This window comes from Lupinus angustifolius, chromosome LG06, assembly GCF_001865875.1.
Source record: "Lupinus angustifolius cultivar Tanjil chromosome LG06, LupAngTanjil_v1.0, whole genome shotgun sequence".
Lineage (NCBI taxonomy): Eukaryota > Viridiplantae > Streptophyta > Magnoliopsida > Fabales > Fabaceae > Lupinus > Lupinus angustifolius.
This window is the reverse complement of record NC_032014.1, coordinates 30,255,887-30,269,424: the sequence shown is the minus strand read 5'-3', so window position 1 is coordinate 30,269,424 and position 13,538 is coordinate 30,255,887. Positions and strand designations below refer to the sequence as shown.

Here is a 13,538-nt window from a genome sequence, read left to right as displayed (position 1 = left end):
ATATAGTAGTATTGATCTTTTTGCCTCTCTTAGGTAACCTCTTCAAGTTGGGTTGTTGAGGTGCCTAAATTAGCTGTGCTCCTTAAATTTGTAGGTACATTTTCAACTCTCTTATATGCTTTTAGGTTGAGTGGGTAAGCAAAAAAGATCACCGAGTTAAAAACATGCATAGGTAAGGTAAGGTTATTAGGTATGGGGTATCATGCATGCTGATTACTCAGAGAAAGAGAGAAAAAAAAGTAGGCTGAAATGAAATGGTAAGATGGGTATGAGGAACACATCTGTTGTTCCATAATTTGTGTCATTAACCATGATTCGTCGAAAAAAATATACTGAAGTTAAAAAATTTATCATTAAATATTTTTCTGACCAATCATAGCTGATGATATATCGAATGATATTTAAATAGATTGGTAGGATAAAGTTGCTAAAATTGAATAGTAAAGTATGAGGGTGTTGGTTGTAAAATTTAATATTGCTAAAAAAAGTAGGCATACATGCATATGAATATATGATAATGAAGGTGGTGGTGTGTTCCTAACTCCTAAGTAGAAAATTTGTAAGTCAATTCAAATGGCAGTAATATGTTCAAAGACAACGACCTGATAGAGATTGAGACTAATAATACAAAGTAAGGGAATGTTAACCAGCCTTATTAATTAAGGGATGAAAAAAATATAGTGTTTCATATATTAAAATTTAAGGGTTGTTCTTTTTAATACAATATCTTTTATATTTTAAGTCCTTAATTAATATTTTTAGGGTATTGATTAATAGTACAGGACCTGAAAGTAAGTAATGATTATATGGTAGCTTTACCTATAATGACAAGGTAATAGATTTAGATTTTGATATTATGATATATTAAAAAAATTATCTGAGCAACCTTGACAAAAATATGCTTTTAGAATTATTGTGGAGTACTTAATTACTTTAGTCATGTCCAAAATCATGACACACAAGTACATCAATATAACTAACTCATGTTGCATAATAAAGTGGGCATATATCTTATTTTTTTAAAAGTATAAGAATATAACATTACTCTTAGAAACACTAGCAATCGGGAGGTACTGGAAGCGCTGCGGCGGAAAAAAGGAAGAGTGAAGGCCAGAAGTAAGCGGAAGAAGAATAGGATACTCAAATAGATTGACTGTTATGGAGTCACCATTGGCATTGGTGCAACCTCCTTCAGGTAAGTTACTCACATTGTTGCTCTTTCCATATTCTTAATTTAACTCTAACATTTTCAAGGTTATAGTGAATGTGAAAATAGATTAGGTTATATCTCCCTTTCTATTTAATAAAAAGAATAAATTATCTCATATATCAAAAAATAAATTATCTCTTTTAACAACTAAAATTATGACATGTGTCATTTTGTTTAAATTTTAGATTTTTGTTTGTAGAAAATAGTTTAATATGACACATGTGTAATTGGAGGTGATAACTTATCTCCTAATATAAAGATATACTTTATTCTCTCTAGTAAAAGTACTCCTATTGGTTCACGAGTCACTCACCACATATTCATAACATGGCAGAGAAAAAACTGAGATAATTAATTACATGTATGTACATTTTAATATCAACAGTTACAAGTTAAAAATAATTGAGGTACCCCCATCATCAGTCTAACTCTCTGCACACCTAAATCCATGTAAGACCCTCAATCATTAGGGTCCAAAAAGTTGAAACAAGACCTGGTGTCAATAAAAAAATATACCAGAAACTTCTAGTTAGTCGTCATCTGATAAATAGACATAATCTGGAGCTTCATGGGACGAGTTAACAGTGCGAACTCTAGGTGGGTTTAATGAAGTATCATGTGACAACGGTGGTGGCCGGACATTTGGGAGGTCTACAGGAGATAAGTTGGCACTGGGTAACCCACCTGCATTATCAGGCCGACGTCCCAAATGAGGATCAGACTGATAGGTTGTTGGTCTTGGTCGAGGTGGACCGTGAGAAAATGCAGAACTTGCAGGGATGTTACTAGGTGCTGGCTGACGTGGAATCCCTTGCGGAAGAGCAGGGACACTGGTAGCTGGCACAGATGTGGAGGAACTATAAGGCCGGAGATGTGGTGCGGGAGCCCGAATCTCACTGCCAGCTTGGAGACCTCCCAATGGTGAAGAGACAGAGTTGATAAGAGGTGGTCTTGAACCTCCCAATGGCAAAGAGACAGAGTTGATAAGAGGTGGTCTTGCAGGAACACTGGAGAAAACTCCAGATGTCCTATAAGCAGGCTGTATAGGCGCGGCCACATTCTGAGGGGTCGTCGTAGTAGAGGGATTATGCAGACTGGGTGCAGGAGGTGCAGAAGAAGGAGATGGACCAGCAACCATGGGCAGGTGTGTTGCACCACGATGTCTTGAATGCTGAGGAAATTGGTGTGCAGCACCTGCATCTGACAATAAGATAGTGGTTAGGAAATGACTCAATACAGAAAAACCATGGGCTGCTAGCATCCACATTTAATGATCGCATGCCTGGTACTGAGTAAAATACAACAAGCATGAGATGGATGCATAGACACACAGAGACATGTGCAAAATTACATATTTAAGAGCATAAATTTGCTGATACAACCCAAGTTACATGGTTTACAATAATCCAAACAACCATAACAAAGAACCAAGAACTGAGACAATCAGTAATAACTAATTTTCTTCCTTCAAAAATTACATATTCATCATTTTGTTTATGAAAATGGTAAACAGCATGTGTAAGCACCGAAGTTAAGTGCAAATGTTTTCTTAATTTGCTTTGATATGCCATTCACACCATCACAAAAAACAAGGAAAACCCTCTACCTATCCAATACTTAGGCTTAATACTTAAGACTGAGTTGATCAGTCAATAAGAGAATAACAACAAATGGCAAGGAAACAACCACTGCAACTATAGAAACAGAACTGGAAAGGAACTTCAGTAAAGTGAGAGCATGTAATCTCAACATATCCCAGTCACGGCTTTAAAAGCAATTATCAAAATTTTGAACTCCCTTAAAAACCAATATACCTTGGTGTATTCCTAATGCACCAGATGGTTTAAGAACCATGCATTTAGACCTAAAAGCATCTGCCAATATCTTATTCATGAGAACAGCATGGAGACTTGTATCCAGGTTCTTCCTTGTTTGCTGAAATTCAACCTCGATCTCCTGAAACTTGATGTCATACTTCATGCGAAGTTCCGCATATTCCTTTTCAAAATCAGATTTCAATTGTAATTTCTGCTCCAACAAGAATAACATTACAGTAATCAGAAAATATAGAAAACCTATAATAAGCATCATCCCAGTAATTAAGTAAAATAGAAACTAACCATATCTTCATGGTTTTGCTTAATTTTCTCTGTTACTTGTTGTATTCTTTCCAATTCATACTTAAGTGGTTCAGAGCACAAAGGCGGAAGAAATCCGGAAGCTGAATGGGTTGCAGTTTGGATAGGATGATTATGATGACTGATCCCTGAAAGAGTTGACAAATTTCTTGTGTCTGAAGGCTGTGTTCCAACCCCACCAGGGGCAAGTGAACTCAGGTTTGAATTTGAGGCAGGATGCATAAGAACTTGACGAGAATGTGAATCTAGTCCCAAATTTGGGTCAGGTTGCACAACATCTTGATTTGGAACCACAGTTGATGTCTCGGGATCATGGAAGGGGAGATCATCTTCATTGATGGGCTGATGTTCAACTGCAGGTACCAAATGTATGTTAGATGGATCTGGGTTGGAATAAGGGAGCTCAGAAGATGTTAATTGCTGCACCAACTCTGAAGGACTCGTGCTCAGTGAAGCATGATTGGATTGATTGGCTGGTATAATATCAACTGGACTAGAAACCAGCCCAACTTGTTTGGAAGAGTTCTGCATTTCTCCTGCTATATCCTGGTCAGGGGGGGATTCTGCAGATGTTAATTGCTGCACTTGTTCTGGAGACTCCATGGCATCAACTGATCTAGATATTGGAGTATCCTGGGACAAGGTGCATTCTGTCATCATTATAGGCACTCCTTCCCGCTGTCCAGATGTAGTACGCACCAACCCAGCATTTGTTAAAGGCTCCACATTATTATGACAATCAGCCACTGCATGACTATTTTCCGGCACTATAACTGGAATATCTCCATCGGGTATACTAAAAGAGACTTCATCAAAATTTTGTTGCTGATTCAAAATGGGATCAGTAACTGTGCCACCTCTTGGACTAGCAGCTCCACAGGGTCTTGATGACAAAACATTATCTAAAACTGGGACATCTACTGAATCTCCTATAGTTATTTGATTTTCAGAAGGATTGTCCACAGGAGTTGCACTCGCTGGACAATCAGTAAAATTGGCAACCCCAGGTATTTCTGCAGGTATCTCTCTTTCTAATACACTTACTGTGCGCCATTCATGAATAGTTTCTGGCACTTCAACTGGAAATTGTCCATCATGTATGCAAGATGAGACACCATCGCGATTTTGGTGCTCTAGAGGTGAATTTGAAAGGGTAATATTAGGTGGACCACTACTTGGACTGGTAGATCCACATGGTCTTGACAACTCTCTATCTAAAACTTCATCTACAGGGTCTCTGGATCCACGGCTAAAATTTTCACGCCCATAACCTTCATCTACAGTACTTGTGTTACCATAAAAAATCTTCTCATTCTCAGCTATATTATGGTCCTCATGTCGAGAGACTGGTCGATCTTCTGAAGCCATAATGCTCATTCCATTAGCACCGATAGGCTGGGCCAAAGGAGTTTGCAGTTCAACTGGTCCACTGCATAATTCAAGTATAGGGGAATTGGTTTCAGGAACCCCAGTCGTGGTTCCTGTCATAGCTTCAACCATATCATCATGACCCTTTCCTTCAGTAAAATGACCAGACACAAGGTCCACATTCTTTAGACCATTGTGAGGCAGTGCTTCATCACAAGTCTGCAAGTATTCAACCTCATTACCAAGTTCCTTTGAAACATCTATGTTTGACAATTCATTTTTGGCCCAAGACATAAGCTCTTCCACCCAAGCAGCCTCCTGATCTTGAAAGTCTCGTATTTTAGCTGACTGCATGTCCTCAAGATCCTTGAGACGTGTTTCATGCTCGCATTTCAATTCTCCAATTTTGTTATCATATTCGCTACTCAAATCCTTGAGCTTTTCTTCTCTTACCACATCATTAGGAGAGCAACGTTGAATAGCTGCTGACTCTAGCTTGTACTTACTCTCAAAGTAAGCCTTTTCATCCTCAATAGCTGCTTTCAATTTTTGCTTCTCTTCCAGTTGCATAGAAAATAGCTTTGTCAGCTTCTTTTTTAACTTCTTCTTAGTTTCTTTAATACTTTTGGAAATATCTTTTTTGAACAACTCAACTTCTCGTCCCGTACAGGAATAAACCCCATGACGTGATTCAGAAGCCTTTGGAGAACCAGTATCGCCAAAAATTCCTGTGCGATATAAAAATATATTCTTTAGACACCGCAACATTGAATATAGATACTCCACCTCTACCTTCTTGCAGTCAAAATTCAAAATTTCTTTCGCAAGAATAAGAGAAGCATTCTGGTCAAGGTTATGCTTTACAAAAGAAGCAGCAGCCCAAATCTGAAACTTGCACAATACAAGAAAAACCTTATCAGTTTTACATACTAAATGTAATCCTGTAAAAAAATAAAATGCATTTATAATTGGTAGGAAAAGTGACCCAGTTCACTGAGCTATCAAGACTATGGTAGTCAATATCATAAGATAATATCACAATTCAATATGCTTTCAGTCCTGGAGGCTGCATCAATTTTGGTCCAGATTCGGTCCTGAATCAGTGTATCACCGGATCGCAATTCCTGAAACTCTGAAACTAGCGGGTCGCATACCAAAGCCGGAGGGGCCACACAAGGCCCATTTTTTAAAACCCTAAATTTGAACCTCTTTTATAAAAAAATGAAATAAAAAAAACCTACTTCAGAATGGGCCAAATTTACCATTCTAATATGACATAAAGTTAAGTTCTTATCCCTTCTCCTGTCTTTTACTGTTTGAATATTTCTGCCTCATTTCTCTTGCGGTTGCAATTTCTTCTTCTCTTATTATGGTTTTATTAAGGGTTTCTATTAACCAACCAGGTCAAACTGTCTAGCATAAGGCTTAGGATATGAAATGTCAAGTAATGGTTTTGTTAGCATAATGGGCAAAGGTTATATACAATTTCTCTTATTTATATAATTTGAAAGCATGTCAGTGAATTTTGATAGTTAAAATCAATCCATGTTATTTTGATGTCACATTGGTGTGACTCCTACAATTTGAACAGTTAAGCTTAAGTTATTTTGCTAGAGAATGGATCCACTTACTCCAAGAGTAAGTTTAAAAAGCTTACTCCTCATCTTAGCCATCAATTCTAGGGAAATCTAATGGTTTAGATCTACTCACTAATTCAAACAATTGGATTTTCCTAAAATTGATGGCTAAGATGTGGAGTAAGTGGATCCTCTCCTATTTTGCTATTATGAAACGGGTCTTATGACTTGAATTTGTGTTATTTCTTATGTTATTTTGCTGTTATAAGTCTTATGACTCTTATTTTAGTATTTTTTAATTTGATAATTGATCATGAATTGTAAGAAATGATCCACTGTCTGTATCCTGATTTGACTATCATGCTCCAGGGACAAAAATCTCAACCGAAACAAATTTTCAAGGCGCGTGCAACACAAGAAATGACTTTAAAGTTGAGCAGTCAAATATTGCATGCAGGTAGGGTTGCAGCAACAGAAAAAAATCAAAATATGAAAATCAACAGAAATTAATGAAGTGTTAGGCCAAAGAAAAAAAGCTGTATATGCACATAATGCATTCTAATAACTTGGGAGACAGGTACGTCAAAAATTCAAATCAAATTCCATGAGATGCTATAGCAGGAAAGGAAAAGGAAGCCAAGATTGATAAATCACAAATCATATAAAATGGACTATGAAACCAATCAAGAAATAATGACTGAAAAGATCAAAAGTAATATAATCCACCTGAGCTTTGGTTACCAACAGTTGCAACATATTTAAGCAGAAAAACAAATGACAATCAATCAAGCCTTAATCCCACTAGTTGGGGTCGACAGGAGAAAAAAATGACAAAAAAATTGTTTTAGAAAATACTATATTAGAGAGCAAAACTGGATGCAAGACAAGAAAAAGAAATGATGGACTAAGCAAAAGTGCAAGAAAATATTCTGACCAGGGATATTTGAAAAGCCTGTGATATTGACACTGGTTCCCTAGGGACACGATGATTGTTGATAACGTATCCAAGAAAGTTGTCCACGGTACTCTTGACATTATCCTGCAATACAAAAAAGATATGTCAAAATAACATCAAATTCAGACTCATCAGTCATAATAAAGCTCAGATTGACATATGAATACAAATTTTGGCCAAACTAGCTATCAAGTTCATGAATACTAGTATACATTGCCATAAAGATCACTCCAAATTTTTTTAATAATAATAGTAGTATAAAAAGATACAAATATCACTCGTGAATGCAGGGTTGTATTAGAGGATTGATTGCAACATTAATTTCCAAGGCCAAAGTCACAGCGATTAAAATATATATGGAAAACTGAAACTACTTGAACAGGCAACACAAATTCCTCCTTCCTTAGGTGCTGCCTCTGCATTCATGATGAGTCCTAGATTGGTTGATAACAGGTAAAGTGGTCGTCCATGTTATTTCAAAGTACACAATAGCTTCATAATACAATAAAATTAATCCACCAAGAACAACAACATCCTAGCCTAAATCCGACTAGATGGAGTCAGGTACATGGATCAAACAAAGTCATAATGGTCTATCGTAAATCATGTTCATTAACAAATCATTGATCTCTAAATCTTTCCTAATCGGCTTGCCTATGGTTTTTCTTAGTCTCCCTTTGCCTCTAAAAAGTAGACTAACCTTCATTTGATCTACTCTCCTTATTGGGGTTTCTAACAGCCTTCTCAGCACATGTCTAAACCACCTAAGGCGTGATTCTACAATTTTTTCTACAATAGGGGCTACCCCAACTTCCTTCCTAATGCATTCTCCTAATCCTATCTTCTCTAGTGTGTTCACTCATCCAATACATTCTTATATCTGCTACGTTGACTTTATTCTCTTATTAACATCAATATTCAGTCCATATAACATCAATGATACAAAGCAAATCTCAAACCAAACAATGACCTACAAAAGAACACTATAACAGAGATACAACCTCAGTAAATTTTTCTCCCTTTTCCTCATACTACTTTATAATCATATTGGATTGAAGACTCACTGACCACTTTAATTTAGCCCTTGGCTATTTTATTCCCTGAACTACTTAATATTAATTTTCAATGCACCAATTCCCAATTCATTAACTTCCTTCCGCTAACTGTTCTAAGAAATCTCAGTAGTCTTCCTCTTAATGTTAAACCTTCTAATTTCTTAATTCAGACATCACTGTAAGCCATTCAAACAAAAAGTCACAACACCAAGAACAGCCACAATCAGATATTGCAGCAAAATGTTTCATACTTATCCAATCTCTCTTCCTTCAACCTTAGTCTTAAAAACTTCAGATCAGTGACACTACACCTCCTCATCTTTATATGCCAAGAATAAGGCAGGTTTAGCAAGCTATCCCAACATCAAAAGCAGAAAGGGAACATTGTATCAAGTCAACAGAATTTTGAAGGCCTGACATTAAAAAATATTGCTGAACTGCCTATTTTCGGTACAATTTTTCAGAAGTCACATTATATCAACACTAAATCTGGTAATTAAAATTGCAATCTAGTCAACAGTAAAATGACCATGGCAGAAAAACAAACAGAAAGTATAACAAAGTGAACGTTGCTGCATACTGGTAGAAGAAGAACTTCGCAGAACTTTGTAATATTTGGCTTCAGCAAAAGATGTAAACTCCTCTGCTCATCATGCAGTCTACTATTTTTCTCTGATTCAACACCATTACTGGGATCCCCACCTGATATTTGATCAGGCAAACACATTGAGTAAGGACTGCAATTTATATGGAATGGATTGGCAACACAAGTAATTAAAGCGAGCAAGAATTGAGTGACATTACCGGCCAGACCTCCAGACGGATTTTTAGACGTTCCTGCAAAAGTATGTAATGGTTTCAGAAGGCACCACAAAAACAACAATGGTCAACAATTCTTCCTATTCATCACACTCATTGAACAATGAAAAGGTAATAACAAAGTGAAAGCAATAAAGCCACCACTAACCTGCCTTGACTCCCGCAGATAACTTCTGACCACCAGATTTTGAAGAAGGCTGATCAACAATAGTATTGTTGCTCACTTTCCTACGCTTCTTTGAGATGCTTTCACTCACAAGATCAGGCCTATCTAATGAACCATTAACCTGATGAACTTTTTTACGGCTCCGCTGAGATAAGCCACATGAGTATTTCCACTTAAATTGTTTTCCCTCCAGAAGTTTTGTCCAAAAAATATGGGGTGCTTCTTCATCTAGGAACTTAAGTTTCTGCTCACCAAGCAAAGAAAAATCTCCACGGTATTTCCCCCCATTTGGCTGGACTTTCAGTAAAAATGAACAGTTGCTTGTGTCATTATTTTCACCATCCTGAGATAGTATGGATGAGAATTCACGGACTGCTTTTAAATGTGGTTCTCCACCAAACAAGGATTTTAGACTTGAGACAGAAGTTTCACCATCATGAAAGATTCTCAAATCATCAAATAGACAAGACGCACCCCACATCAACAGCATATGAGTGGTACTTGGGCTTATATTTTGTATATTGATGTCAAGGGTCTTATCTTGTTTCGCAAATATTAAGGCTTTTTCTTCAACAGTGAAAGATGAATATAAACGGAATATTTTTATGAACTCAAACTGTGAATCAAGTGTTATCTTCTGAAGAGATCTTACGTCATTCATTGGGTTCAAATCACTATTAAATATAATAACAGCGTCAACTGATGACAATTTGATACTTGAATGACAAGCACTTGTTTCTAACAGAAAGACAAAGCATCCATTGTCCTTGTTGTTAAACTTTTTCATGGCAGATTGCTTCTTGCTCATTGGAGAAGATCTATCGATCCCTTCATAAGAATCTTGACCAAATCTTAGTAGCAGGAAGTCGACCAAAATACCGGAACCACCAATAGACTGGAAATTCAATAAAAGTATAAGCCACTGAACTACCTTGTCTCATATGAAAGATGGTGTATAAGAGAAAGAGGGACATCACAGTCCCCATGTCCTCACCAAAGATAACATAAATATTGTACAGTGGGGAAGTTAGAGAAAGCAGCTAATAGACTTAAGACAAAACCAAACAACAACAACAAAAAACAAGACGTTCAAGCCTTACTGAAAAAATTGAACATCTTAATTAAAACTTGTTTCTAAGCTTTTCTGATAGTCCTCATAATGGAAACAAGTCATAAAAGATAAGATAAAGTAATTTCAATCCTAAGAGATCTTCCAAGATACTCTAAACTAATCTAAGATAGAATCATCATAACATGACTTATTCTCTCTGTATCTAAGTATCCTCTAGATATTCTCTATAAGATACTTTCATATATCCTAACACTCCCCTCAAGCTAAAGTTTACTAAGCTTTAAGCTTATTACATGAAAATATAGAATTGTTTTATATTCTTAGCAGTTAGCATAAAAAATATTTGAAGTTGAAATTATGGCTGACAATTGCTTCTAGGATAGAGACGAAGGCACTACATGTAAGACAAATATGGGACCAACGCATCTGGGATATTTGCTTCTAGATTGATGATTACATATCAAACCAAATTGATATACAAAACAAAACATATTTAATAGCCATAAAAATTTAATTTAATAAGCCAAATCAAGTTTAATAAGTACATAAAGAATTCTAAATTTTCAACGTGGTGGGGATGAGAATAACATTTTGAAATAAATTAAATTACATATACAATTTAGAAACCAAATCATTTCTCATTTCTGTACTATTCCTAACAATGTTTAGGATGCAAATTCAAACCAGTGAGTTTTCAAAACTTGTACCTGAAAAAGAACGAGTGCTCGTAAATCTTTTTTTCTCAACTCCTTGAGCATTGAATCAAGAAGTTGTAGCTTGCCACTTGCTTTGCAACCAACATCCAGAAACTCAGGTGATGTCGTTTGAAGGCCCTCAGTAAGCAAAGGTTGCAGGGATGGATTAAGAACATAAGGATGATTACAACACTGCCCAAAAATGTGAAACCATAACATTTATAACTACTTGACAGCTTTGTCATAAAATGCTGAGGAACACCAAATTAATTACAACAACAAACAAGCCTTAATCCTACTAGATGGGGCAGGCTACATGGACCAAACGATATCATAATCAGTCCTAAGCCCGGGTAAAAGGTGAAGGGTGTGTTAGGTAGTCGACCGTCAATGTAAAACTTTGTCGATCTCTATGATATGGATCAACTATGTCAACACCAAATTTAAAACACAGATTGATTTTTGTCAAATTCTTTCTATTTTCAGTTAGGAACAAATAAGCTCCATAACATAAATCACAATACTGTAAACTTACAAACAGATTTAATAAAATGCAAATCTAAATCAATTTTCTGATCACTGATGAGCCAAACATGTACCCAATTGATTACAATTGATGTTCCACATGCTTGAAATTACAAATCTGTTTCACTGTATTAGTAACAATCTATCAACAACTTACCCATAACAAATAAAAAATTAAAAAATATTAATTTATATGGCGCAAACCAAATATTGAAGAATAACAGAGGTAGAACCCAGATTAAATCTATAGTATTTGATCTCATGCCAACGATGCAACTAATTCAAAGGTACAAACTAACCTTCTGGGTTGAATTAAGAACATCACGAAGAGGCCCAGCAGTATCAACTTTTGACGAAGACCGAAGAATTGAAGCATTAGAAAGCAAAATACCACAATACTGCTCAAGCTGCACATAAGATATCTGTACAGGAACCCAATACTCAACAAACCTAAAGAAGTCAGTCTGGCACTTATATGCAATATGACTTAACAACCTCTTCTTCAGCTCAACGATATTGTTACTGGAATTAGATGTTGAACCATCTTTTTCATTACCACTTTGACAATCAAGGAGAGCCAGAATATTAATGTTTTCTTCAATACTATCCTGAAAAAGCCAGAAGAATCGCATAAGGCAACAATACAAGTTTAAGTTGAGGGAGAAGCTGAAACCAAGACATGAATAGAAACAAACCTTTAGCTGGTCACGGAAAAGTAGAACCGTTAGATGTGTGTTCAACATCTTAATTTGCTTGAAATAAGAAGAGATTTTAGGGGATTGGCATTCATCCACAATGATTGCTTCCCATTCAATGCCTACCAAAACATCTAAATCCTGCATGATAACATTACTTAGGTTGACAAGCATCACAAAACAATTTTTAGAGGAAAAAATTAATAGACTACATATGGAAGGAAACCATAAATCCCAATCAAACAATGAGATAACTCATATCCAATCCCCCACCCCTTCCTGGGGGCCATCCCCTAAATGAAGATAATGCTGATAACTCCCATCAATATCAGTAACCTGCTCTTGAACATACCTCAATCAGGATATCTGGAACAACTATGAGCACCTGGAAGAGTATACAACCTCCTTCATCATATAATTCAAATCTCCTTATACTGTTACGCATCTCTTTGTTCCCATTGTAAATTGCAACATCTATAGATGGATCCAACTGGTTAAATTCATCCTCCCATGAATGGAGAGAAGCAGCAGTTGAGATTATGAGGAAAGGACGATAAATATCAGACTGCAACGTTGCGATAAATGCAACCACTTTCAAAATTCTTTCCTGAAAAACACGTACAGAGACTTGGTTTTAAGAACATCAATTGACACAACTTCAAACACAAAAATTTCAAATGGCTCTCCAATAGGTCATGGAATAAAAATATAGCACAACAGCAACCAAAACCTTTTTCCCACTAGGTGGGGCCAGCTACATAGGTCAAACAACAACATTGTGTCACACCCAAAAGCAATGTCTCCAGGAAGGTCATTTAGCTCGAAATTCATTTTAATGTTTTCTGTGGTCCCCTTCTAACTCTAGGTATTGGGGCTATCTACCATCTGATTAGTAGGAATTTTGTCTATAGAGATTTTCATTTTTTTCAAAAATTTGAACATACTATATACAACAACAATAAAAACAACCAAAATGTTTTCCTACTAGGCAGTGTCGGCTACATGGACATTGTTGGGTTCTATCATAAACCAAATCATCCGAAAGGCCAATTAGAACTAAATGACTAAATCCACCATCAACCAATAACTATTTGGCAATCCTCCATTTGGTCAACTCTTCTTCTAATTGGACCAAAAAAACTCCTAATTGGAGCTTTTATACGACACAAACTGTCTAAGGCGTGATTTTATCATACATTCATCAGTAGGTGTCACTACTACTTTTCCTCATCAGTACGACAACACAACTCATTTAACAACAAA

General features: G+C 36.2%; 1 protein-coding gene across 6 annotated transcripts in view; it reads right to left on the bottom strand.

Annotated features, from left to right (window-relative positions):
* The window catches only part of LOC109350993 (helicase protein MOM1-like), a 16,606-nt gene continuing 4,571 nt past the window's right edge, over positions 1,504 to 13,538 (bottom strand). For 4 of the 6 annotated variants that reach the window (XM_019592298.1, XM_019592299.1, XM_019592301.1 and 1 more), the window contains exons 6-16: positions 12,628 to 12,882; positions 12,276 to 12,416; positions 11,880 to 12,188; positions 11,068 to 11,247; positions 9,271 to 10,183; positions 9,108 to 9,140; positions 8,884 to 9,005; positions 7,228 to 7,332; positions 3,331 to 5,601; positions 3,025 to 3,238; positions 1,504 to 2,410 (exon numbers count right to left, since the gene is read on the bottom strand). In XM_019592298.1, coding sequence (XP_019447843.1) covers positions 1,740 to 2,410; positions 3,025 to 3,238; positions 3,331 to 5,601; positions 7,228 to 7,332; positions 8,884 to 9,005; positions 9,108 to 9,140; positions 9,271 to 10,183; positions 11,068 to 11,247; positions 11,880 to 12,188; positions 12,276 to 12,416; positions 12,628 to 12,882 — 5,214 coding nt within the window. In that variant the 3' untranslated portion in view covers positions 1,504 to 1,739. The remainder of the gene's footprint in view (positions 2,411 to 3,024; positions 3,239 to 3,330; positions 5,602 to 7,227; positions 7,333 to 8,883; positions 9,006 to 9,107; positions 9,141 to 9,270; positions 10,184 to 11,067; positions 11,248 to 11,879; positions 12,189 to 12,275; positions 12,417 to 12,627; positions 12,883 to 13,538) is intronic. The other 2 variants (XM_019592303.1, XM_019592302.1) reach the window with 2 other exon arrangements.